General features: G+C 43.9%; 1 protein-coding gene across 1 annotated transcript; it reads left to right on the top strand.

Moving 5' to 3' along the window:
- The first annotated feature begins 365 nt into the window (after positions 1-365).
- LOC119179463 (E3 ubiquitin-protein ligase ZNF598) lies at positions 366-24,105 on the top strand. Its single transcript, XM_037430536.2, has 6 exons — positions 366-669; positions 8,756-9,013; positions 11,535-11,746; positions 12,557-12,780; positions 16,849-16,942; positions 22,371-24,105. Exons 1-6 carry the CDS (start codon positions 505-507, stop codon positions 23,956-23,958), a joined length of 2,541 nt encoding a protein of 846 aa, XP_037286433.2. The 5' UTR covers positions 366-504; the 3' UTR covers positions 23,959-24,105.
- Positions 24,106-25,556: the final 1,451 nt, after the last annotated feature.

The raw sequence follows: 25,556 nt of genomic DNA, 5'->3' as shown, positions 1-25,556 counted from the left end.
GATCAAAAGCGTGAACGTCGAGTAGTTAATTTACGTAGCTTTTGTTTTAATTAGCATATGAATGAACGTCACATCCTCGATATTGACGCGTTTCCTACCTCTCCTTTTAAGCGAAACCGAAACTTGAGTCATTCACGTCTACATTTATTATTAATATTATTATTATTACATAGTGCAATGCTTACCAAATATTTGCAGATAAATGAAAATAGCTGAACGTGTAAATACAATAAAATGGTTATTTTGTTGTAATGCGCCGTGAATTGTGACGTTTTTGACTCGTTACTTGTATTGTCTAAAGAGCCATCGCCGGCCGGTTTGAGCAATGGTGTCACTTCCGGCGCTGAAGTTATATTTCTCTATTATCGTGCCTGTTGGCTGGCTCCTCGTCCTGCTGTGCAACGTACTGTACTAAGGGAAAATTTCGTGCATTGCTTGCTCCCGAAGAGGACCGTGGGTTTTCGTCCCTTGAGGCCGCCATAGTAAGCTTCCCGACTCTCCAAGATGGACGTCAACGAAAACGACAGCGTGTGCATCGTCTGCTGGCGTGACATCCACGTTTACGCGATCGGCCTGTGCGACCACCCCGTGTGTCACGAGTGCTCCACTCGTATGCGAGTGCTGTGCCGCAAGAGCGAGTGCCCCATATGTCGGCGCACCCTGCCCAAGGTGAGAACGCCGTTCGCAGCCCGTACTTCTAGTTCGGCGGTGTTTCTCGAACACATGCCCCGCCAACGCACGGCTTAGCTCCGTGGTCAAATGCGGTCGCTTGGTCCAGCGTGCGGCCGGTACACGCATTTCGGCACAGCGTGAAGTTTAAGAAGGCGATGTGGGGATTCGGGAATCTTATCTCGACTCGTTACTGCATATTAGCACACTTGTCGCGAGCGACTCATCGGTAGGCATCGCTGCTTTTTATGGCTGAGTGGTGCAAGAGAAAAAGGATGAACGGGTCTACCTATGCGTTGTCCAATCGTGTCCTGCAGGGAAAAACAAATATTGAATGCCGGAAAGCGAAGCGACAACGTTGCTTACCGCACCCGCGGATGCATTAAATAATACGAAAGGGTCATCATTTTCACAGTCGCACCGTCGTGACAGGCCTCGTGACAGCTGCCAGTGTAGTCAAGTTCGCATCGTGCCCACACACGTCACCCGGCCCGACCGCCGCAAATTTTGCTTCTTTTGAACGAAAATTGTTGGGCAACAGTGAGGCGGCATCGTCTCCGGCGGTTTTCCGCTGGCGAAATCGGCGTTCGAAAATTCGGCTGTTATCGCCTCGCACGATTTCGAACAAAGGTCGCGTCATCGTTGCGTCTTCTCGCACGCCGAGAAATACTTTGCTTCGGCAAGTTTTGCGGTAAGGGTTTTGCGCACCGGCACAGATTTTGTGCAGAGTCGAGTTGGTGACGACCCTCCCGGACGAATGGACTTCGAAGAAAACTGCTAGTGGCAGTTCTGTTTCTTCTTAGATTCGCTCCGGTCGTATTCCAATGAATAAACCAAGAACGCTGGGAAGGTAGCTTTCTTTTTTTTTTTTTTTTTTTTTGCACGCGAAGTTGTGTCCTTATCGCAACTTTACACGGTGAGAATAAGCTGCCTCGTGTACAACCGCCCCATGTTAAATCAGGTCTGGGTCCGCTCGAATTCGCGCAAGTCGCTCGATTGTCTGGAGAACCTCGACCTTGAACTTGTTCGTTTTTTTTTTTTTATTGAATTCGCGAGCAAGTATCCGTATAGCGCTATAACAATGCGACTAGTGTGACGCTGATTTGTGTTCGGATGGAAATTACGTTTTCAACAATGTGTGCTGTCCGCGTCTGTTAAAAAGAAACCTTGAAAGTAGACTGCGAAGAATATAATTTATTGTGACGGATAACCACACGATTTGCGCGGAACGACATAGGGACGGGGTGGGGTGCAGTGACAAACCCCTTTCCATCCCTGTCCCTGAAGTGCGGGTTTAAAAAGCTTTTTGGACAGCTTTTGTGTTTGTATGCACACTTGCAATGCATGAGGGGGGGGGGGGGTAGAATCTTCTGTTCAGTGAAATAAAATTGTGGCAATGTTATTTATTCATTGCCCGCATTTTTCAGGCTAATAATGAAAGATAATTTTTTTTTCTTGCTCGTGACTAGGAATTGACTGGTAGCTATGTCTTCTAAAACATTTAACATCCGCATGGGAAGCTTTTGAAAAACCTTTGTAGTGCATAGGAAGGCAGTAAGGGGAAATTTTAAGGGCTCGTTTTTCTTTCTTAGACAGAATAAGAATTAGAACTAACGAACATCACTGCTAAGGAAACTATATAGGAGTTGTTATTAGTAGTAAACTGCTGACCCGCAGGTCGCGGGTTCAAATCCCGGCTGCGGCGGCTGCATTTCCGATGGAGGCGGAAATGTCGTAGGCCTGTGTGCTCAGATCTGGGTGCACGTTAAAGAACCCCAGGTGGTCTAAATTTCCGGAGCCCTCCACTACGGCGTCTCTCATAATCATATGGTGGTTTTGGGAGGTTAAACCCCACAAATCAATCAATCGTTATTAGTAGTAAATGTAATCTAATTGTAAAAAGAAAAGTGGACAAAAAGAGAACTTGCTGTGGGGCAGGGACCGAACCAGTGATTTTCGAATAACTCGTCCGATGCTTTATCAACTGAGCTACCTCAGTAGCTATCGCCCCATTCATGAGACCGTCTGTTCTCATTGATATTGTGTCTGACAAAAAAAAAATCGCACCATATTTACGGAGTGAGTGATGATTAGTGGGGGCCGTCCATCTGTCTGCTATGCCTGATGCATGCCAAGTTTATACTAAGAGGAGCTTCGTCCCTAAAAAGAGCCCTTGAAGTTTCCTCATCTTTCCTTCATTCATAGCAAGGGTCTTAGTCTGGCAGACCATGCCTTCAGGGGGTAATGAAAGGGATAATTGGTCAGGTGCCAGCACGTGATAAGATCACGTGCTATGTGAGCCCAACAAGCAGAAAAGCTGTTTCAGATTTGCCGTCATAGCAACTGGCGGCACTGTCTGGTGCTGCCATGTTTAAATGCACAGCTGTACTGCATAAAGTGGACCGAGGTATGAAAGAGATATAAGGTGGTGATTGATTTGATTGATGTGTGGAATTCGGCTTCCAAGTAGATATATGCTGGTGTTTAAATGTATTCAAAATTAGAACTGTATTCTGCAGTTGGGAATACACTTCTCATTTCATTTTATTACCTTAAAGGTCCCCAGGGGGACATTACATAAGGGGTGGGGTTACAAAAAACATACAAAAAAGCCATGAATTAGCTTGAAAAATGGCTTGTGACGCTATGCATAAATGTTGATGGACAGGTGATTGCTGCAATATGGTGGGGGAGGTCATTCCAGTCTTTTGCTGCATGAAGAAAAAATGAGGCAGCAAAAGTAACGGTGTGGGAACGTTGACGGGCAACTTGAAAGACATGGCCAATGCAATATGACCTGCAAAATGGGGGGCAAATGTAAGGTTCGATTGCAAGTGGACTGTGAAAAAGTTTATGAAACAAGCAAAGGGTAGCAATGCGGCGGCGGAAAGATAGAGGGGACAGGCCAATTTCTTCTTTTAAAGATGACACGCTAATGTGATAGGCATATGAGGAATGAATGAATCTAGTAGCACGGTTTTGAAGTGATTCGAGTGTAGTAATGAGATACGCGTGTTGTGGGCTCCAAATTGACGATGCATATTCAAGCTTGCTTCTTACGAGGGACTGATAGGCTAATAATTTTACATGGCGGGGTGCGTTGCGCAGATGACGTTTTAGGAAGCCGAGAGTACGATTAGCACCTGCGATGATAGTCTGGATGTGCTCAGCCCAAGTTAGGTCACTGCACAAAGTTAGGCCAAGGTATTTGTAGGATTGCACAAGTTGAACAGGAGTGTTAGAGATTACGTAGGAAGTGGTGAGCGGGTTATGGCGACGCTGAAACGACACAAGTTTACATTTGTTAGGACACCGTTCACACCAATGCTGCACTTGGTTAATGTCACTTTGGAGGCTAATTTGATCAGATACATTCGTTACTGTGCGGTACAAAACGCAGTCATCAGCAAACATGCGTATGTTACAAGTTAAGTTCGTTGGTAGGTCGTTAATATATATTAGAAATAACAAGGGGCCAAGGACGGAACACTGAGGGACACCTGATGTAACTGGAATAAAGTTGGAGAGCTGATCATTTACCAGGACAGATTGGGAACGGTTATGTAAGAATTCTTGGTTCCAGATTAAGACTGCGGGGTGTAAGTTTAAGTGGGAAAGTTTCAGTAACAGCCGTTTATGAGGTACCTTATCAAATGCTTTGGTGAAATCTAGAAATATGGCGTCGGTTTGAAGGTTATTATCGAGATTGGAATGAAGGTCATGAACAAAAAGTGCTAGTTGAGTTTCGCATGAAAACCCTTTTCGGAAGCCATGTTGGTGCAGGATGAAAAAAATTAACCTTGTCAAGAAAACTGATAATGTGAGTGAATATGGCGTGTTTCATGATTTTGCAAGGCACTGAAGTTAATGAGATGGGACGATAATTTAGAGGCGAGTTTTTGTTACCAGCTTTGAAGACTGGATTGACCTTCCCTTTTTTCCAATCGTCGGGCAGTTGGCCTGTGGCAAGTGACTGCGAAAACAATAAACATAAATATTCAGCACAGACATCTACAGTGTTTTTAAGGAACTTGGAGTTAATATTGTCTACACCCGCGGAGGACGACAGCTTTAGGTTGTTAATTATAGATATTATACCAGACACGGAAAATGTGATGGGTGGCATCAAGAGTTCGATAGTGAAAGTCGGCATGTAAAATGAAAGGTCTGTTTCTTTTGTGAACACTGATCCAAATGCGCTATTAAAGATGTTTGCTCAATCAACGTCACTTACAGGTCTGCCGGCATCGTCGGTGAAGTTAGTAGACTGCGTGGGGTGAGGGTTGATTATTTCAAAAAACTTGCGTGGATCACTTTTTAGAATGGTCGGCAAGTTATAGTTATAGAAAGAGTGTTTTGCTTCGCATATCTTTCCTAGGTAGTCATGTTCGGCTACATATTATTTTTCCCATGTGCATTGGCTTCCCTTCTGTTTGGCTGAACGAAAGAGGCGTTTCTTTTTGTTTTCTAGGCGTTTTAATGTTTTGGTGAACCAGGGCTTTTGAGTGTCGGTCTGGAAATTGAATGTGGGTATATGTTTGCTCACAAGATAATCCACTTTGTCCGCAAATAATTTCCAGCTATCTTGCACTGATCTATTTTGGAAAAATGATTCGAAAGATGGAAAGAAAAAGCGGAGTTCATCAATGATAGCTGTGTAATTACCTTTGTCATAAAGACGTATAGTTTTTTTACTTTTATGACGAGACACCGGTTTGAACGTAAACTCAGCATGAATTACCTTGTGATCGCTAATTTCTGGAAGATATAAAATGGTTCGAAAGGCTGTCAGGGTGATCTGTTAGTATTAAGTCAAGGGTATTGGCGCACGTTTGAGTTACGCGAGTTGGTTCAGTTACAAGTTGGGTTAAGTTAAAGTTAAGGCACACATCAAGAAAGTCGTGCGCTTCGGGTTCTCCTGACGTCAAAGTCATTTGGTTTACCCAATCAATGAGAGGATGATTGAAATCCCCAAAAAGAAGAATGCGGGCGTTAGGGTATGCAGTAGTTAAATCATTTAACGTGTCGTTAAGTTTACTAGCAAAGTCGGCGGTTGTTGTTACTGCATGAGCAGTACAAAAACACAGGGGACAGTTTTATCGAAAAGTCGCTTAGGTTATGATTGTAGCATTTTCCACTGTACCCTATAAAAGTTCATAAAAAAGAAGATGTAAGTAAAGTAATAGAATGTTTTTTTCATAATTACATATTTTTTTTGTTTTAATTGCTTGCACATGGATAGTTTCTCTACTTTAATGACAAAAAGAACTGGATAATTTAATTAAACTCGAAGTAGGTCGATATAACTTCTAAGAGCACAAGGTGGCAATTAAAAACTAAAAGGAGCTCACTGTCTAGAGTGCCCTGGAAAATGTCACCTGGCTGCTTGGCATTTCATTTCACTAGAGGAGTTCACTAAAGCCACATGCTCAAAATAACCGTGATTGCCAAGCTCTCACAACAAAAGAAATGATCTTAAAAACTTATCTTTGCTCTATAGGCGAGTTTCCATTTATACCTTTAAAATGCTCTTTTCTCAAGGTCCTTTTCTGGGCTACTTCTTGAGTTTGGACATAATGTTTTTGGTACTTCTGATAGCCAGATCCAGATGAAATTTTGCCCGCATTTGCCTTAGCATGTGAAGCATGCAAGTAACTTCTTTAAAACCTGATATTGCCTGTATGATGATTACGAACCTAATGTAAGCAGTTAGAATGGGCTGAGTATTTTAAGAATTCTCACATTACAATTTCATTATCCATCAAAATGCCTCATACACACTCTCTTGATAGTTGTTTACATTCTGCAGTTCAAAATATTTTTCCAATTATTTCTTTCCAACTGACATGGGATGTAGACAGCACAAAGTTTGCTGTCTGCATCCCATGTCAGTGGGCTTGTTCTAAAGATTGCCCTTGCAAGTGCATCATGCTGCTTGAATTATGTAGGTGAAAACCTGGTGGAGATGCACAACTTCAAAAAAATATTTCTCAAATTTAGTATATCATACCTTCTAGTAATCTCGCGTATCTTTAGCTGATAGAGGGAGCTTTCAATGAAATATTGTGTGTATTTTTAATCCTAACTCCCAAAGCGAGTTTTTTTTATGCTGAATACAGAGCTTTTCCCCATAAAAGTGAAATTCAGAATTTTTTTCAGATTATCTACTATAACTTCAGCACCTAAATTATTTTTAATTTGTAGCATGTCAAACAGGCTACCAATACATATTTAATCTGTATCCTTCGCGCTTGCCATGTACCCAGAAAAGAAATTTCTAATTTGGGAACATTATTCAATATTTCTCATGGGAAAAAGCCCTGGAAGAAGAATTGATATACATAAGTAAGCCATTATTTTTACAGTTGGGTCACTTCATTACCTTGCCGTAAATACCATTGTATCGAATGCATTCCAAAAACGTCTTTTGAAAAATATTGTTGTTTGACATCTTCTAGCTCAGTCGGCTGCAGACACTCCTAATTAGGAAGGGAAATTTTTGGCAACAAAAATAGACAAGCAGGACGAGTTTGACACTTTGAGAAACATCTGGAAATTTTTGCAGCCTTATTCGTGATAGTCAGAAAAACGCTGGATGATTTTGCATGGAATGACCCTTTAAACAAGTTTTAGTAGTATCAGTATGCCCTACTAGACAAATTAAACAAACAGGTAGATCTGAGTTTCCTAGACGAAGTCCAAAGGCAGATGATTAAGTTTGCTGATCAATTTGGAATCGATCTTCCGACTCTGTCGATGAGCTCAGTGGGGTGTTACGAGATTCAAAATCGTGTTGCACAATATACTCATCATTTACTGTAATAAGATGGATTTAATAGGCAGCGGTTATGTCACTCGGTCACTTGCATAATACATGCAAAATATGAGAAGCTTCTACTGTGCTTAATTGACATTAGTTATAGTACTTGCATTTTATAAACAAACACCAGTTGTGTTTTTGTGTGCTGGTCTACAGGTGACCATATGCACGGTTGTGAGCGATACGAAATGGTACAGTGAAATTCTTTAGAGGCAATGGCGGCTAAATGCATTTAGTGAATGCAGAAGTGTTCATGAACCTAAACATTCATGATGGAAGGTATATCTCGGGCTACTTACTACCTCATATTTATATCAGTAAAATGCTGATATTAATCAGCCAGGCTACTTCATCTTAAGTTCCTTCTTCCTTACGGCAGTATAAAAATAGGTGTGAGCTGACACACAGTATAGTCAGATAACACGCACTCTCTGTGCAAAACATACTCGGCACTTTACTGAACTGACATGTTCACTATGGCATACTCGGATACCACTTCTTTTCCACTAGTGATTTATTAGATGGAACAGTTTGCTGGACAATGCTTTCAACTCCAATCACCCGAAGCTTTCGTCGTTGACATATCAAACAATGATCTGTAGTTATCTGGATGCAAAATAAGTGTGCCTTTCTTTTATCATGGCATCCTAATTCACTTATCAGTTTCCTGCTTTGGTTCTTTGTTATACTGTGGATATAGGTCGACACTTCCAGTCCTCCTGCTTACCTAATATTCAATAAAAGTAAATTTTTTTCCCTCTAGCGCCACCTCCATGCCCTAAATCATCTAAAAGCCACTTACTACTGTTCTATTGTTCTCGGCATATGTATATGTTCAACATAGAGTGCACGCGTACTGCCTTGTCAACTCGGAATATTTATTCTCCTGCCTACTTAAACTCTGTTTGTTTGAAATATTCTGCTGCAGCAACCTCGAATATGAAACTAGCAGCATGTTTAAATAAATAAAGATAAATAACCAGTTCTCATGTCTGTGTTTACGGTCAACTGTGCGCTTCAACCTAAGCTGCGTAACTGCGGCATTTTTCAGTGGAATTTACGGAACAGTGCTCGCGTGTGGAAACCAGCACGTCGGTGTATCGATGTGTTGTCATATCGGCCAGCTTATGCGGAGTCTTTTTGCCACTATTCAGAATTTTTATAGCTGCAATCATTAGAGATATTGATGTAGCAGTGGTTCTGCGACTACAGAATCTGTGAATGATCCTCGGCAACCTGTTTCTGCCCGTTGCACTGCGCGTGCAGGTGATCTTTGTGAAGGAGTGCCGCCCCTTCGAAGAGCTCAACAAGCGGCTGTACCAGGTTGATGCGCGGCCGCAGATCTGCTTTGAGGATGAGTCGGTGCGGCAGGCGTATCGGGAGCTGCTCGACAACCGCTGCAAGTACTGCCCGCCGTCGTCGACCAAGGCACCGACCGTCTTCAGCAGCTTTGCCCAGCTGCGGAACCATGTGCGCAAGGAGCACAGCCGCACCTACTGCGACCTCTGCATCGAGCACCTTAAGGTAACCGGCCTGCAGCCACTGGCTCCTGTTTGCTTTATTGTTGTTAATATTTATAATTTGCTTTGATTGGTCGTGCTAATCATTATTTGCTTTCAAGTTTGTTGTTGTCGAGGGGGAAGCCCAAGTGACAGTTAGTGAGGAGGTCAAAATTTTAGCCACAACCATATCTTTAATGTACCTTGATGAAGTTTAATCGTATCACAAACCATCTGCTTAACGTAAAATAATAGTAATGCTTGGTATGAAGTATATAATTAAAAATAATTGTATTGCTTAGAGGTCCACTGCCTGGTTTAAAAAAGAACTGATTATTGCTGCTGTCATCAGAAGGCCCCCATTTAGTGCACAAATATATTTTTTCACCGTCTTGGTTAACCACAGTTCCCCTGAACACACGAATAAACTTTGTAGTGATAAGAAATCTATTCACCTTGCTGAAGCACTCATGCTATGGAATGAAAATTTTGTTCGTTTTTCATATTCAAGTGTGCGTCCAGTAAAGCACACTAGTACTTACTGGGGACTGCTAAGTCAAAACTTTGACTGAAGGATCTGAACTAAATATTGCGTGGGGGCATACGCTTCAACAGGCAGTATGAGAAGGGCTTGGCAGTATTAATTTATTTATGTACTTTTATTAATAGAGAAAACAAGAAAGGAGAGAAAACTATCAAAAAACAAGAAAGAGAAGAGAAAACATGTATTGTCGATGCCTTTGCTGGGCAGCTTGGCGCATGTATATTTTGTGCAGAAAGAGTGCAAACTATCAAGTTGACAGCTCCTATTGACCACATTGTTTATTTCTTTGTTCTTCCAAATGCATGCACAATGATTCCATGCACAGATGTGTACACAGTTCAAGATGAACCTAAATGCAGCAATCAGTGTAATGATACTGTTGCACTTTTGAAATGCAGTAGCTGTTAATAAGCAAGAGCTTGCAAGTTTTCCACTATGCACATTGTAAATGGTCAGATTTTTTTTTCCTTCTTCAGTAATACAAAGCTTTATTTACAAAAAGTGCAGTTGTTTATCTTCTAAAGCTTGTGTGTGTACGGAATCCATGGATGGTGTACTGAGGAGTGAGTTGTACGCTAAAACGTGAGCATGATTTCAATGCAATATGTTTGTTTTGGATGTATTGAAGAGAAAAAAAAATATTTAGCACTGTGAAAGTTGGTAATAAAGTGCTTAGTTTGACATTGTACAGTTGCCCACTGTTACAGCATTTTCTATGAAGGTCCCAATTTTCATGCATTGTTGAGTAGAGTTCCAGATATTGAGAGAGGTTAAGTGATAAGGTTACAATAACTTTGTGAGATGTCTGGCCAAAAAAAGCTGCTGGAGAGTATTGAATTGATCGATCGGGCAACAGGAATGCTAGAAGAGCTTTCAGTGTGAAAGCGTTTCTCTTTCAGCATGACGACGAATTCAAGAATACAAGTCTTGACATTTGGGTCATTTTCTAATAATGAAGCCATTGGGGCTGTTAAATTAATGACAACGGAGTTCACTAGTATTGATTACTTGTCTAAACTGAGTTATGGTTGTGTCACATAGGTTTCCCGTTGGAGTAACAGAATGGGCGCCAAGGAGAGTGTGCCAGAAGCCAGACAGTGGTGGCGCAGTTTATGCCGTGATGAGAGTAGAAAATGTCGTGTGTAACTCCTTTAGGTCCAAGTTATAATCTACTTTCTTAAGGTGCCTCAAATTCGCACTGTATAGTTCTAAGGCAATTTATTACATTCCATGAAGAAAGGTAAAGTAATATGTTGTTTTCTGTTAGCCTTAATTATTAATCCTAACTAGTCTGTAACTAAATTCCTAATCATTTCGTTTTCAGTCGTGCTCTACATTTGTTCTGTTCATTTGGAGTAAAGAAAAATACCGACGTTGGTCTTGGAACACAGCATGCCCGAGTCAGTTGTCTGAACATCGTCGTGGCTTCACTGATGTAGTTGGTTGCTGTCACATGCAGCAAACACGTGGTTGTTAAGCAAAGGGACAGTGATTATGCAACAGGTTCAGTTGATCCTTTGTGCAATGCTTTTTGCACCTTCATGGCCACTAGTCTAAAGTACATATAAAAGGAAGTTGCATTTACATGACAAAAAAAAAATTCAAAAGTCAAAAGTTCACATATTTTACCAGAGTATTCCGGATAGTCTTCAGGGCTAAAAGCTGCTCTACAGGCAGCTTGACTTGTTCCCTGAAGACCGTTACATTGGCTGCATATGACATCTGCAATACAAATGGGCACATAAGGTCATACTTATGGTCATACTCATACGTATGCGAGCAATACTGCAACAGTTGGGATTAGGATTACATCAATCAATACAAATAACATGCAAGTGTTGCAGTAAAATTTGCATTTAAATATTCAGTAAAGCATGAAAAAGTGATTGCAATAAGAACAACATTTTGTAAACCTGAAAAGTTTAGTTGAAGTACTACTGTGCGGATGTCGTGCCTCGATGCCTCGAAGGGTTAACACTCTTTCGTTTGCCTGGCCTCGCAGATCTTCCCAGGGGAGCGGACGGCGTACACTCGGAGGGACATGGTGAGGCACCAGAATTATGGGGACGTGGACGACACCTCGCACAAGGGCCACCCCCTGTGCAAGTTCTGTGACGTGCGGTACTTCGACAACGACGAGCTGTACCGGCACCTGCGCCGGGACCACTACTACTGCCACTTCTGCGGCGACGACTACCGGCTGCAGTACTACCGGTGGGTTGCCGCTGCACCGTTGTCCGTCCTTGCATGCGTGAGCTAGGGATAAAGAACAGTGTGCATGTTGCCAATGGGGAAAAGCATGGATGCAGCACCGGTCACATACGGCTTTACTGTACAGCACAGTCAACCGGAGATCAAACTTTGCACTAGTCGAAGGAGATAACTTGAAGCAAATGAATTGCTATGCTTCACTGTATTAAATTGCTTCTTCATTTGTGGTGTAGCGAAACCATTTTTCTTTAACTGCATTAATGCCTCTTTGTTCATTTGGAATACATGGAAAGTATGAAAATGCTAAATTGGCGTGAAGGGGGTGAACTTGAGCACTGTGGTATTACCATATTTAGACGATTGTAAGTTGACTCGAACATAGCTCAACCCCCGAAAATGGCACGGCATAAAAAAAGAAAGAGAGAGAGAGAAGCACGCGCAGATTTTATTTTAGAAAACATTTTTTAACTCACCGTTTAGTAGTCAATATGCGAAAACAGCTTCACGTCAGTACTTGGAAGCTGTGCAGGAAAGCTTGCTTTTTGTAAACACGCAGAAAAAGTTTTTAGAAAGATTTCACAACTTTCGATTCTAGGTTGACCTCCAATTGTGTATATATGGTAATTCAAATGTTGAAAGCAGGACAATAATTTTCCATGCCTTAAGATGATTGGTATGGCGCCAACAGAGTTCTCCAGGTTGAAATTTTTTTATTCTCTTAGTAGTTGTTGAAAATATAGAGGCGCGTATAAGACATCGTGAGTTTGGTTGTTCACAGTGCTTACTTTAGTGGCGCGTGTTTTCTGCTTGCAGCAACTACGAATACCTGCGGGCGCACTTTCGAGAGGAGCACTTCCTGTGCGAGGAGGGCGACTGCCGCAACGAGACGTTCACGGCCGCCTTCCGCACTGAGATTGACCTGAAGGCCCACCGCGCCCAGCACCACAACCGGTCGCTCACCAAGGCCCAGGCCAAGCAGGCGCGCACCCTTGACCTCGAGTTCGCCGTCACCCCTCGCTCCTCGGCCAACTCTTATAGTGGGTCCTACTTGGAAATTGATTCAGCTTATAGAGTTGCCCATAATTACAGTAGACTCGTTAATTCATATAATTCCTAAATTTTAACAGCGGAGCTGCCTAAGCTGGCTTTCTGTTCGCGCAACGCTCACAAAAACTTGGCCTGGCTTTGCATAGCATAGATAGTCTAGGTCAAGATAAGTTAGGCCTGGCCAATTCTTTGTGAAACTGATTCTAGCAATTGATACTGTGTAATGTCCAACCAATTAGGTAATGTATGATTGCTCATTAACCAATTATTTACTGAAAATGGCTTGGCTGAGCTTAACCTAGCCCAAATGTATGGTCAATGGGTTGTGATGGCTAATTGATACCCAATCAATGGTTGATTGATAATCACTCAATAATCAATAAATTCTACATAGTGCTTGTTTGAGCCAACTACAGCTCAAGATGCATAGGAAACAAGGAAGGTTGCCTGCCTTCGAAATGGCCGAACTAGCCAAACCGCATGCACAAGGAATTGCGTGCTGACTGAGGAAAAAAAAAAAGAGACAGAAGTGGCCTAGCCTTGGTATATCGTGTACTGGGCGCTTCTTAAATCGACAATGCAGTACACTGGTGTCGTGCAGGAAAGCATCCCAAGAATGGGAACAAGAACTGACAATGGCATCGTTGTCTGTCAGTTCTCATTAATAATATGTCTGACAAAGAAAAAGGAGCCCTAAAGAAGCAAAAAAATGATGGTGTGGCAGTCACGCTCACGTCACTGCACTGTTGAAATGTTGACTGAGTGGCAGCCCTGATGTGTATAAACGCGTTTTCTTTGATAACCGCTGCAAGTGTCTCATAATCATTCGTAACGCCACGCTTGTTCTCGTAGCCATCTTGATCAGCGCTGCTATCAAGCGCTCTGCCCTGTCATCTTGTTATGGCCGCTCTAAAGCGAGCTCGGAGCAAATTCGTCTGCCCGAGAAGCTCGGGCCACCCTGCATAGCACGCCCAGTCTCGTTGCAGCGGCACATCACCTCTCGTCACGTACGGTGCCGTGTTGAATTTATCATTGGTTCATCGTGACTGCTACGTCATATTAAAGAGCGGCCGCAGTTTGACACACATGATACAAATTGACAGCGGTACACTTTACTTTTTAGATGCAAGGCCGCTTAGATGGGAATCCGCTGTGTGGCGTGACCATCCTTATTTCGCATGCGCGTCCCCTCTCTCTCTCCTCTCCTATGCTCCCCCTGTCTCGTCTCGCAGGCAGCGTCTGCTGGTGAGTTTTTTTATTGAATTATCACCACCCAAGCACTCCACACAGATGGTTAAACAGCGAAAGCTGAAACGTGCGGCCCCGTTGTGTAGCAGTGGGTTCAACCAGACGTGGCAATGAAGTGTTGCGAGCTTGTTATGAGCTGTTCGTGCTTCTTAATAAAGTTAGACTCGCCTTTTTCTCAGGTTTACCACAGTGTTTATTTCACATGCCGCACATTGTGTCTCGCATGATCATGGTCATAGAGCAGTGTAATGAGCAGTTCAATGCGTTTTGCAATGCATTAATCACAGTGGTTGCTTTCAAACCACACATGGTCACAGACGTCGCAGCTGAAGCCATTGTGGCACTGGAGAAACTGGGGAAACTAAAAGCGGGCGTTCGCCCCGGCGAACACGCTCCAGCAATCATCACATTGATGCCACAACACCACGTTGTTGCAAGCGTCTGACCCTGCAAGCCAACTTGGCGGGGAGGTTTCAAGAGAAACTGTTGTGCTCTGGCTTGGGGCCACGGTTGCGACGTCTCTCACAACGCAGCCGATGACGCACGTGGTTGGGAACGATGTAACTGATAACACAGCTAGTGGAGACCACTTGTGACAGCGCTGCCAGATTTTCATTTCTCTTAGCCGTATACAGCTTTCGCTGTAAAAAAGAAGAAAGGTACCCAAGAAGGGGAGGAGACTGCGTGTGGGCACGAGTGCGCAACACATTTTATCCCTAATGAAATAATTGGAAGCGCAAACCAATAGGACACAAGAAAGAGACAAACTGCGCTTGTTTGTCTCTTTCTTGTGTCCCGTTGGTTTGCGCTTCCAATTATTTCATTATGAATTTGTACCAACTAGCCCGCCTGTCAACCCTTCTACATTTCATCCCTCAATTTCACTCGCGTGCATCCATATTAAGATTAGTACTGCTATTGCCACTTGTGTTTTAAAAAACTTCACTGGCATTCATGCATACCTGCCTGTGATGTTGCTGTGGCCCAAAAAAACAGTAAACATCACACTAGTTGGTATGTTAGCCCAAGTCATTTTCAAAATTTTATGATAACCTCTCATAGTATGATAACTGTATGATAACTGTATGATAACCTCTCATAGTTAAAACAAAATCCTGAGGTCGCCTCGAGTGACAGTTATCAATAATCTGCCATAATCAGAGGGAAATATGGCACAGTGAAACTCTTGTATCTACGCTAATTCTGAGTTGCATTCTATTCGGATTGTCTTCGTTTGCGGATAGTCTACGTAGGTACTTCAGAAGACCCATGTAGCTAGATGCTTTGTCTTGCATAGCGATGGTTAATTTATTTTGTAGGGACCTGTAAGGAGGTATTTTTTTGTTAGGACAGCACTAGAACATGTTCTATTTAATTTTGAGAACTACTGCTTCTATATGGAACTTCACAAAAGATTACAAATATTTGCTTGCCATTAAAACTGACAACAAGGTCAGTGCTTATTGCAGTTTATTGTCCGTCTGTTTGTTTTGTGCTTGATTGTGCCCTGAATGTAAGCAGATTTCAATTTTGAGGTGCAATACTGGTGAATGAGATTTGTTTATGAAGGTCTTGTTTAAGGGAAAGACCAGCCGAGTGCAAAAATGCGCAAATGTTACCGATGGCCAGCATTGTTGCTGCAACATTCCTGCATTATTTTTAGTGTTATACCGAGAATTTTCGTGGTATCTGCGCCGGTCTGGTTCATCTTTTGTTGGTAAACCAGGACTAAAGAGTGTATCGAAAAAGACCTTCAAGGCAAGCTTGAGAAGTACCAAAAACATTTATTACCACAGAAGCCAGAGATGTGAAAAAGAACTACCTCTGAAACCCATGAACTCCCAATGACGTGCCATTTTTGGGTTTCGGCACGAAATGCTAGATGTTATTGTGACATTTGCTTGCTGTTCAAACGTTGAATCTAACATTGGGAAGTTAATGAAGGTAGAGTTACTAAAGGAGCACTGACACAAAATTTCGAAAGCAGCATAATGATTGAGATAGATTTATCTAGAGACATGCGCATACGTACGCAGGTATTTATGCGTACGCATACATGTGCAGGTATACTACATCCTAGAACATTTTTGAAATCAGTTTTAAAGTGCATGCCACGTGACTGAGCAAGTTGCAGAGGCCTCTTGCAAGGCAGATGTCAATGCGGTGGGAGTGCAAATGAACCTGCGTCCCGAGTTTGTGTTGGCTGGCTGCTGACAAGCTCCTTGCGCTTCCACTGCCGGTGATTTTTTCCTCCGTGCCTGTGGCTTTGCGTGTGCTGGCTGTGCCGGCCCTTGGGAAGCACCGGCTCTGACGTGCTCTTGCACGTGCTGCCATGTCACTGTTTGCGTGGTCAGGTGGCGAGCTGTGTTTACTTTGCCACTAAAACTCTTTGAAACGTAAACTGTGCGACCAGGCGCTCTGAAAACATCTCTAAATAAATAGCCATCGTACACTCGTGCAAGCTGGGTTTCTACCTGTCTACCTATTGCAACGACAACAGCAAAAAAAAGTGCAAAATTTTTGTGTCAGTGCTTCTTTAAGAAATATGTTTATCAGTCAAAAAGGATTTATCGTGCTTTTTGTGTATAACCTACACACTATGTGCATGAAATTTGGAATTAGTCGGGTTGCATGCTATGCACAAAGCTAGGTGATCTGGTTTGATTCGCAGCAATAGTTGACAATGTCTCCTTTTCCTGCGACTTGTAGGGAAAAATGCACGTTAAGTGCAGGAATGGGTTATACGCGAGTGAATGCGATAATGTTCTTTATTGGTGTTTAATGCCATCTCCTTGTGACTGGGCGTGCAGATTCCAGCGGCTACTACGATGACTCTGGTGGCCACGGGCGGCGACAATCGCGGCAGCCTCGGTCAGGGAGGGCTCCGCAGTCGGACGCCAGCAGGTATGCCTTCGTCTCCAACTTTGTCACCTTAATATTGGTCTGTTCCTATCCGGTGCGTTTTGCCAGCTTTACGCCACTCCTGTTTGCGGCACGCTTTTAGAGAAATTGTCAGATGTGGTGTTTTTTAATGATCACAGATAATGAATTCGTTTTCCCAGGGTCCTCTAAGAGACAAAACAGTGCACCTTTGCCCCTTTTGATCTTAGTTTCATTGAAAGGCCTATTGTTGCTGTGAAAAGTCATGCTGGTCATGCTATTAATATTAACTCTTTCACAAACGCGGAAAAAGGCTCGATTTTCGACATCCTCGGTCACATTTTTTTTTTGGGTAATTTTTATTGCATTTTGCATTGTGATGTACAAAATTGTACACTTTTAATCAAGCTTTCGAATAAAAATAACCACAGGCTGATAGGTAGGAAACTGTTTGTTATATTATTTGTTAACAAAGGAAAAAACACGTGAAACCGAAATAAACAAAACATACACATGCAGCTGAACAAAGCTGCAAAATTAAATTCAAAATTCTGGAATATACAAAACGTTACACATGATGTCAGCTCACATTCTAGAAAGTTTCCTTTCTGTATGTAATAAACTCTATTTTTCATGACTCTTCAAGCTAGGGGTGGCGACTGCTGTGCCACTCAGAGAAGCTGTTGCGGGAGGATGTGAAGCATAGGGGCCCTTCGCATGTGCTGCACTTGTTATATGTTTTCTGTTCTACTTTCTTCTTTCAATAGCACAGCTTGCAGTTTTTCGGCTTCTCCATTTTGCTGGGGTTAGTGGTGAATCGGCTCTAGACTTGGATATGGGGCACGGTCTTGATTGATGTCATTATAATCCATGATCTGCTGAATGAGCTGCTCTCTAATAGCAAGCTGGTCGAATCGGGCATTTTGGGCTAGCTCTGGGACTCCTGGGTTTTCTTTTCGATGGCCTTAGTAGAGGATGAAACTGTTGACACACGCTATGTCCACGGAGTGAAAAGACATGGTTTTACACCAGCGCACGCATTTCCTCAAGACATTGTAGGTTCCAATTATTTGGTCCTACTTATTCACACCCAGCATGCCAGCATTAGAGTCTTGAACTAGCAGAGGCCTCTTGATGGTAATCAAAGTCCATCTGTCACCTGTCTTCTGCCTTTGTGTGGCTGGGACAAACTGGTTGGCTGTATGAATGGTACCGTAATTACTCGAATCTAACGCGCACCTTTTTTCCAATTAAGCGAGTTCATAAATCACATGCGCGTTAGAATCGAGTACGAACAAAAAAATGACGGTCAATCTATTGCCATCGCAAATCCCAAATGGCCGCCCCCTACGTGCGTCGGCATGGTGCGTCGGCTATTTCTGCCTATGTGTTTACCATGTGCGGCACTTCGTACGTGTGCTGAGGAGTTCGTCATCTAGTAGTGCATTAGCATCGACGGCATGGAAGGGCCGACTCCAAAAACTCGAGTGCACCACGATGCCGCTTTTTAAACAAAAGTTATCGCGTCTGCAGAAACGGACGGAAATTGGGCTGCATCGCGGTCGTTCCCGAAATGTGCGTGCGGGACCGGCGGAAACAAAAGCAGAAGATTGTCGACAGCAAAGCTTCACGCAAAGGCTTCAGTGAACCACAGCAGGGTCGGTTTCCGCAAATTAAAGAGCTGCTCCGCGAGTATGTGCTTGAGGAGCGAGCGGCACAGCGGCCTGTGACGACAGAACTGCTCCAAGTGTGGGCTATGCAATTAGTCTAAGAAAAAAGTCTAATGCGGAGCCAGTTTAAAGCGAGCAGGTGCTGGCTAATTAACTATATGAAGAGGAAAGGCTCTTCCCTCCGAAGGGGAACATGCATATGCGAAAACTTTTGCGGAGAAGTACGATGAAAAGCTTTACAGTTTTCAGAGGTTCGTCCTAAACTTGCGGCGCAACAACGGCTACCTGCTTGGGCAAATCTGGAATGCCGATCAGACGCCTCTTTACTTCGACATGCCTGGCACCACAACTGTCGAGAAGAAGGGGGCGAAGCAAGTTCGCGTGCTGACATCGGTCCACGGTAAAACTACAGTGACGGCAAAGCTCTGTTACACGTCAGATGGGCACAAGCTTCGCCCGTACCTCATATGTAAATAGAAGACAATCTATTTACATAAAAAGGAAAGGAATCGTTTTTTCGAGTGGTGTGATCGTGCGGGCCCGCAAAAAAAAATGGGTGCGCGTTGCAATCGATGTCTTACGGTTTTTTTTTTTTTCGCGGTGGAAATCCGGTGCGCGTTAAAATCGAGGGCGCGGTAGAATCGAGTAAGTACGGTACTCATTAGGTTCACGGCACGCCGGTCTTTCCATTGCATATATAAAATGTTGCCATCGCGAAGCCACCGAACGTCTCCGCGCTGAGCTCCATGTTCCCAGGCAACATTCTTCAGCTCAGTTTAAAAACATCGGCGATCTTTGGTGGTGGTACCACAGGCAAGGGTTTTGCGCTCTAGCAGATGGTCAAAAAGTTTCGCAGAGGTGTAGAAGTTGTCCATGTAAATCCTGTACCCCTGGTCTATATACTCTGAGCACAGGCTGCTGATCACATCAAAAGCTAGGCCATGTGGTCCTGGCCTTTCACGCTTGCCTGTGTATACAGAGAACTGTAGGGTATACCCTGTTTCGGAGTCGGCTAGTACCCAAAGTTTGTAGCCCGACTTAGTCACTTTGTCCCGGATATACTGCCTCATTCCTGATCTACTTTTGGACTTCACCATAGGTTCGTCAACCGAGAGGTCCCGCTTTGGTTGAAAAAGTTTTGCTGATGTCTTATTAGTGTGTTCCAAAAGCCATGACACCTTCCAGATCTTGCCAACAGTAGCCTTACTTGCGAAGTCCTCCGGGTCCGATACGTGTAAAAAGGCTAGTAGAGCTACAAACCGGTTTCAGGGCATAATCTTTGATGGGAGAAGGTCACTGTATATACTCCCCGTGCTCCAGTATAACTGCAATTGTGGTACTTCAGCAGTTCCCATGTAGATGATGATCACAATTAAACTCTAGCGGAGTCACTTCTTCCCATGAGCTGTCATGACGAGCATAGGTGGGCTTGTCAAGAATGTTCATCCAGGCGTACTTGTTTGTGTTGTCACACAACATCCTGATTACTTCAGCTGTAAAAAAACATCATAAAAAAAAATCCAGCGCTTTTGCGAACTGGGGAGTGCCACTCCGCAGTGTAGCGTCAATATGGACCCCGGGCTGTCGCTTGGGCTCCAACTTCACACGTCTTGGAGCATTGGGCAAAATATCGTCTCGGTATGTTGCGGAGACACTAAGGAAACAAAATAAGCAACTGTTGTCAGTTATAGACCGCACACTGCATTTATACATTGTGCGCGCTAAAATGAAACTTACGTGCGCACAGTGGCTGATGTCCCCGGCTGCTGTGATGAAATGTCACTGTCTAAACTGAAGTTCAATGATTGAACATCATCACTAGACTCCTCAGTGCTGCTGTCGTCAAAAGAATTGGACTTTAAAGCGGCCGAAAAGCTCGGTTTTGCCTTTTGGCATTGAGGAGTGCGCGGGGGCACCGCAGCCATGATTGTCAAACTACGCCGTCACCCCGACTAAAACCTATATTTTTCTCAGTGCCTCCTTGTGGTAAAAACAGCAAAACGAAATCGAAACCAAAACTATAGTTATTTTTGAGCAAATCAGAGGGCGTCACACGTCCATAGCCACTGAAAAAAATTTTGGCGGTGCATTCAAAACCTTGATACCATGGGATCAATGCTTTATGGCGCAGTTGCAAAAGAGTTAAAGGCACCATGAACGATGTGTTCACATGATGGATGTGATTGCGGGTTAAAATGTTCACTTGACATGTGATGCGATTCATATATGTCAGCAGCCGGCATTCGCACGACAGGAAAGGATGTCGGTGTTTCGCTCTGAAGATTCGAAGTATGATTTTAGCCTCCATCATTTTTCAAATCACTTCAAGCGGCGTGAAAGAGGGCCCCAAGAAGGGGTCACGTACGGTGACCTAACACACAATCTGTTGGCTCGGATTGTGCTTTGCTTCATCATGCGAGTACAGCTGGGACAGTGATGAGAAATACAACTTTTTTTTTTTCATATTTGTAATGCAACTAAATATTCTGAAAGTAACTGAATAACCTTCATTTCTTTTTATTACTTATAATAAGCTATCATAGCAAAATTAATTACAGCTTATTTCTTTAGGAATAAATTATCCATTTAAATTCATTCATTGTTTTACATGGGTGTCTCATGCTTTGTTTTACTTGGGCGTACCAATAGTTTCTTTGGGAAAGCAAATTTTTATGCAAAAAACAGCATTGTGAAAAACGCAGACTTAGTCATTTTAAATTGCATAATTTCTCCACATTGTAGCACAGATAAATGTGGCACCTTCCGATTTGCGCAGATGGCCATTTGTGTCATATCACGCGGAAGTACTGTTTGCTTTGTGTTTTATTCGCGTAAAAAGATTTGTGCAGTAAAAACTTGTTAATTCTAATTTCATGGGACCGGAAAAAATGTCTGAATGAACCAAAGGCCGGGCTATCAAAAGTATATAGAAAACAATAAAAAATTATGTCAATACACTTTCATTTTCTTGATGAATACATAAATGCAGTGTTTACCTTGCATAAGAGCAGTGTGAAAGCCACATTTTCTGCTACTTGCAACTTTGTTCACAGTACGACCACAACTCGAAACTTCCCTCTTCAAACCAGGAATGCGCTAACCCAGAATTGACCCAAAACATAGTTACCGCACTACCGTACACAGTTCGTGCCAATGACGATGTCGATTGTGTCACGTCATTTTGGGTGTTTGTGACACCATTTTTGCTCTTTTGCATCACGCTTGCACTCAGTCTGTACCGAGAATCATTCGAATTGACCGGATTGTGGCGCAATATAGGGGGGTTGTATTAACATATCTTTTACTGTATTTGCAAGTGCTTGCAACAGACGGAAAACTCAATGTCCATTGACCTACCATACGCTTTTTGGAAAGGCCTTGTGTGTTAAGTTCCTGGTGGAGCCGACTCATTCAAAGCACTGCAATTTGGGTTTCATATTTGCCTCTAAATGTGCGGGCCTTCTTTAGACACAATTTCTTGGGTTAGGAGGTGCGTGGTGAAGTGGATGTTAAATTCGGGTATTCAATTTTTTTTCATTGCCATTGTTTCTTATACCTAATTCTTTTACCACCTGGCCTCAAGTTGTGAAGCTTTTTTGTAGGAATTTTGGTGTTGAGTACCCTTTAAGCACCCTTTCTGAGGCTCTCACCTCAGCTCTTTTCAGTGTTAGTTGGTGGAATGTAGCCATTATTTTATTTCGAGAGGGGAATGGGATCATTCAAACTTACCAGTGCTCTTTCAATCTTTCTGATGGCTCTGCTTTAATACTTGTTTTCTGCAGAGAAAATCTGCTGGCCCGTTCGCAGGCGTCTGAGGACCTGCAGATGACTTGGGAATTGCAGCCGCCGGTTGATTACCGCTGTGAGAAAGAGTTTCCACAGCTTGGCAGTGACAAAGGCGCGCCAGCACCATCAACTTCTTCTGGGAGCAAGGCTCCTGTAGACCCATTTCCTGTATCAGCTTCATCGTACCCTCCCAGGAGGCCGAACAAGGTCAACGTCAACAGTGTTGACGAATTCCCATCGCTCAACCCGTCGTCATCCGCCGCCACACAGCAGGGGTCGGCAGTGCCACTGCCGGCAACCATGGTGCCGCTCCGCAAGTCACCTAAGGCACAGAGCAAGGGTCACGCCAACGGAATACCGCCGGGTCAACGGTCGGTCGGGAAGCAGCAGCAGGATGCCAACAACAACGGCCCCAGAGAAAAGACTACATTAGACTGGTTTGCGCAGCCCTCAGGAGACCGCAGTTTGGTGAAACCACAGCTCTCGACTGTTTCTGCAGTGGTGTCGGCGCGCCCTGCACCGGAGCTGGGGAGACCGAAACAGGCATTACCGAAGATGGGGCTGGACGAGGACTTTCCGACTCTGGCGACACGCAGCGTCGCACGGATATCGATTTCATCCTCGCCAACGCCTTCGCCTCAGTCGGAGCCACCTTGGAACACAGCAAAGTCTGCAAAAATTAAAAAAAAGAAAAAGACGGAGGAGACGAAGCAAATGGAGTCGTCAAAACACCCGCCAGGAATCGAAATCAACAACAACACCACTACCAAGGCATCAGCAGCGGTCGCCAGCAAAGAGCAAGCAAGCACACAGCCTTTGGAGACGAGTAGCGAATCGAAGCCATCCTTTGTGCCTCCCACGAACAACCTGCTCCAGCTCATTGCAGCTGCGAGGAAAGGGACCACTATGCCAGCACCTCCCGAACCCGCCAGCGAGGTGGTTTGTGATGTCGACAGTTCGGACTCTGATGAACCGCCGAGGTTGACGGTTTCAGACTTCCCAAGCCTCAACGGTCGGTCACCGGGGACTGCCGCACCTCCTCCAGGATTCGGCAAACCCAAGAAGCCACCGCCCGGGTTCGCACGAGCCAACATGTGCGACATGCCCATGGGGACGCTGTCCTCGCTCGTGAAGGCGACTACACCGACGACGTCACCTGCAGTGCCACCGCAGTACATGCCTCCGGCGGGCTTCCAGGAGCGGAACCTCGCTCTGATACAGGATGTGCAGCAGACCCTGGCCAAGCGCTCCGAAGATGGCCTCTTTGCGACGTTCAAGACTTTGTCGGGCTCATTTCGTCAAAGTGTGCTGTCTGCAGACGAGTACTTCGCCCACTGCATCGAGTTGTTTGGCTCCGAGAAGGAGTTCATGACCATCTTCCCCGAGCTGCTGTTCCTGCTGCCGGACATTCGGAAGCAGCAGGAGCTCATGGCCACATACAACGCTCACCGCAAGGCGCAGGCAGCAACGTCCGGTGCACTGCCCAAGGGGCCACCTGTCCAACTGCTCGTTTGCGCCACCTGCCAGCAGGTGCTGTCCGCTGAGGACTTCCGGAGTCACCGCACCGTGCACGACCCCTCATGACTTGAGCTCACACCGTATGTCCAAGTGCCTTCTTCACTTCGGCATCTCGCCCCAACTTGGTAATGTGACGAGAATCAGGCGGCGTCACCGGACTTCTGTTGATGTCAAGAGAAGGGGTTTCACCGAAGCTCAGCCCTTCGACCCCATCGTCGGCGCCAGCTGTTTGGTTGCATGAAGCGGCCTTTCAATCTCGCTCGGATGCTTAGTGAAGTTCCTCCTACTCGAAAAAAGTCCTGACTGTGAATTATCAGGACTTAGGTGGAGTGGTATTTCTCACACAGAACTTGTTTTTATTACCGGAAAAAGGTGGCTCGCTGCCTCGTTTGTACTGTCCCCTGCTCGCTGTGTCACTCATAACAAATGTAAGGGTCATAGACTAAATAGTGTGCTGCCATCATCAACTGCTTCTTTTGTTCTCTCTTCGATGTTATTTTGAAGTTTTTTTCACTTTGGCTTTTGCAATGTCCAGTCTAATAATGGCTAGCCTCTTCATATGTCCCAAACTCACTGAATGCTTGTTCGAGTGGTCAAGTACTTTGATGTCGGAAATAGACTCAAACTTTTCAAGGTCCCCCATTCCCCAACATACATCGGTTCAAGTTGTGTATTCTGATGTTGCTAGTCTGACGTGTGGCGTCGTGAGCCACTTGGGGCATGGTGGTTCAAATCTCTCAAAAGACGAAAGATGGGGGGGGTGGGGGGTGCTCAATGCGTTAGCGGGACCCCCCACCTTTTTTTTTTTGCTTGATGAAACTTGTAGTGATTGCTTCAAACTAAGTCATCACTATCCCTCTCTAGAACCATGCTTTGCACTGTTCATTTGCATTAATTGTCACATAACAAGTGCTGTTGCTTATTAAAAATTTGCTTCTAATGCTCGCCTTTTTGTTTTCTGCTCTCCTGGTAACTGTGATCACTTGTGCCTTTTCACTGTAATGCCGTGTTATTTAATGTCTGAACTTTTTTTGTATTGGTAACAGTTTGCACACTTTCTTGTATACACTTTTTTGAGGTATGTAGAAGTTGTTGGAATGTACACGAACTGAAGCAGGTTTGCGGCAGAAATTTTTATACCTTTTGTTGAGGTTAATGCTTAGTTTCACGAGTCTACTCAATTTAGCCTATCACTGCTTTAGGTGTCAATAATTAACAAGTATAATTAAGGAGGCTAGTGCACTTTTTGAAGCGTTCTATTGCTTTTTGGAATATTAGTAATCTGTCACTGGTGCTACCTTCAAATGTAGGTGCGGTTTGTTGGCAGTTTATATGAAATTTTAACATGTTTATTTTTTGGGATTCGTGCTTTTTGACATGCTCTGTAAGCACGAGTGAAGTCTCAAGTTTTTTTTTTCTTCGTACACGCAGGCTCATTTGCTGCTAATTAAGTGAAGACAAACAATGACGAACAAGTTTAGTGTTGCCTTGTTTTTAAATTTCCACTGAATTAAGTTTGTTTACATTATTGAGAAACGATTGTTCTCTATTGGCTGCTTAATCGTGGTTGTGCAATTTAGGCTGCTTTGTGTACATGAAATGGGCTGTCGAACCTTTTTTTTTCTATGACTGGTGGAATTTATGCCTGGCATTTTTATGTCCCA

This window comes from Rhipicephalus microplus, chromosome 7 (assembly GCF_043290135.1).
Source record: "Rhipicephalus microplus isolate Deutch F79 chromosome 7, USDA_Rmic, whole genome shotgun sequence".
NCBI lineage: Eukaryota > Metazoa > Arthropoda > Arachnida > Ixodida > Ixodidae > Rhipicephalus > Rhipicephalus microplus.
The sequence above is the reverse complement of the archived record's forward strand: the minus strand, read 5'-3'. Positions and strand labels throughout refer to the sequence as shown.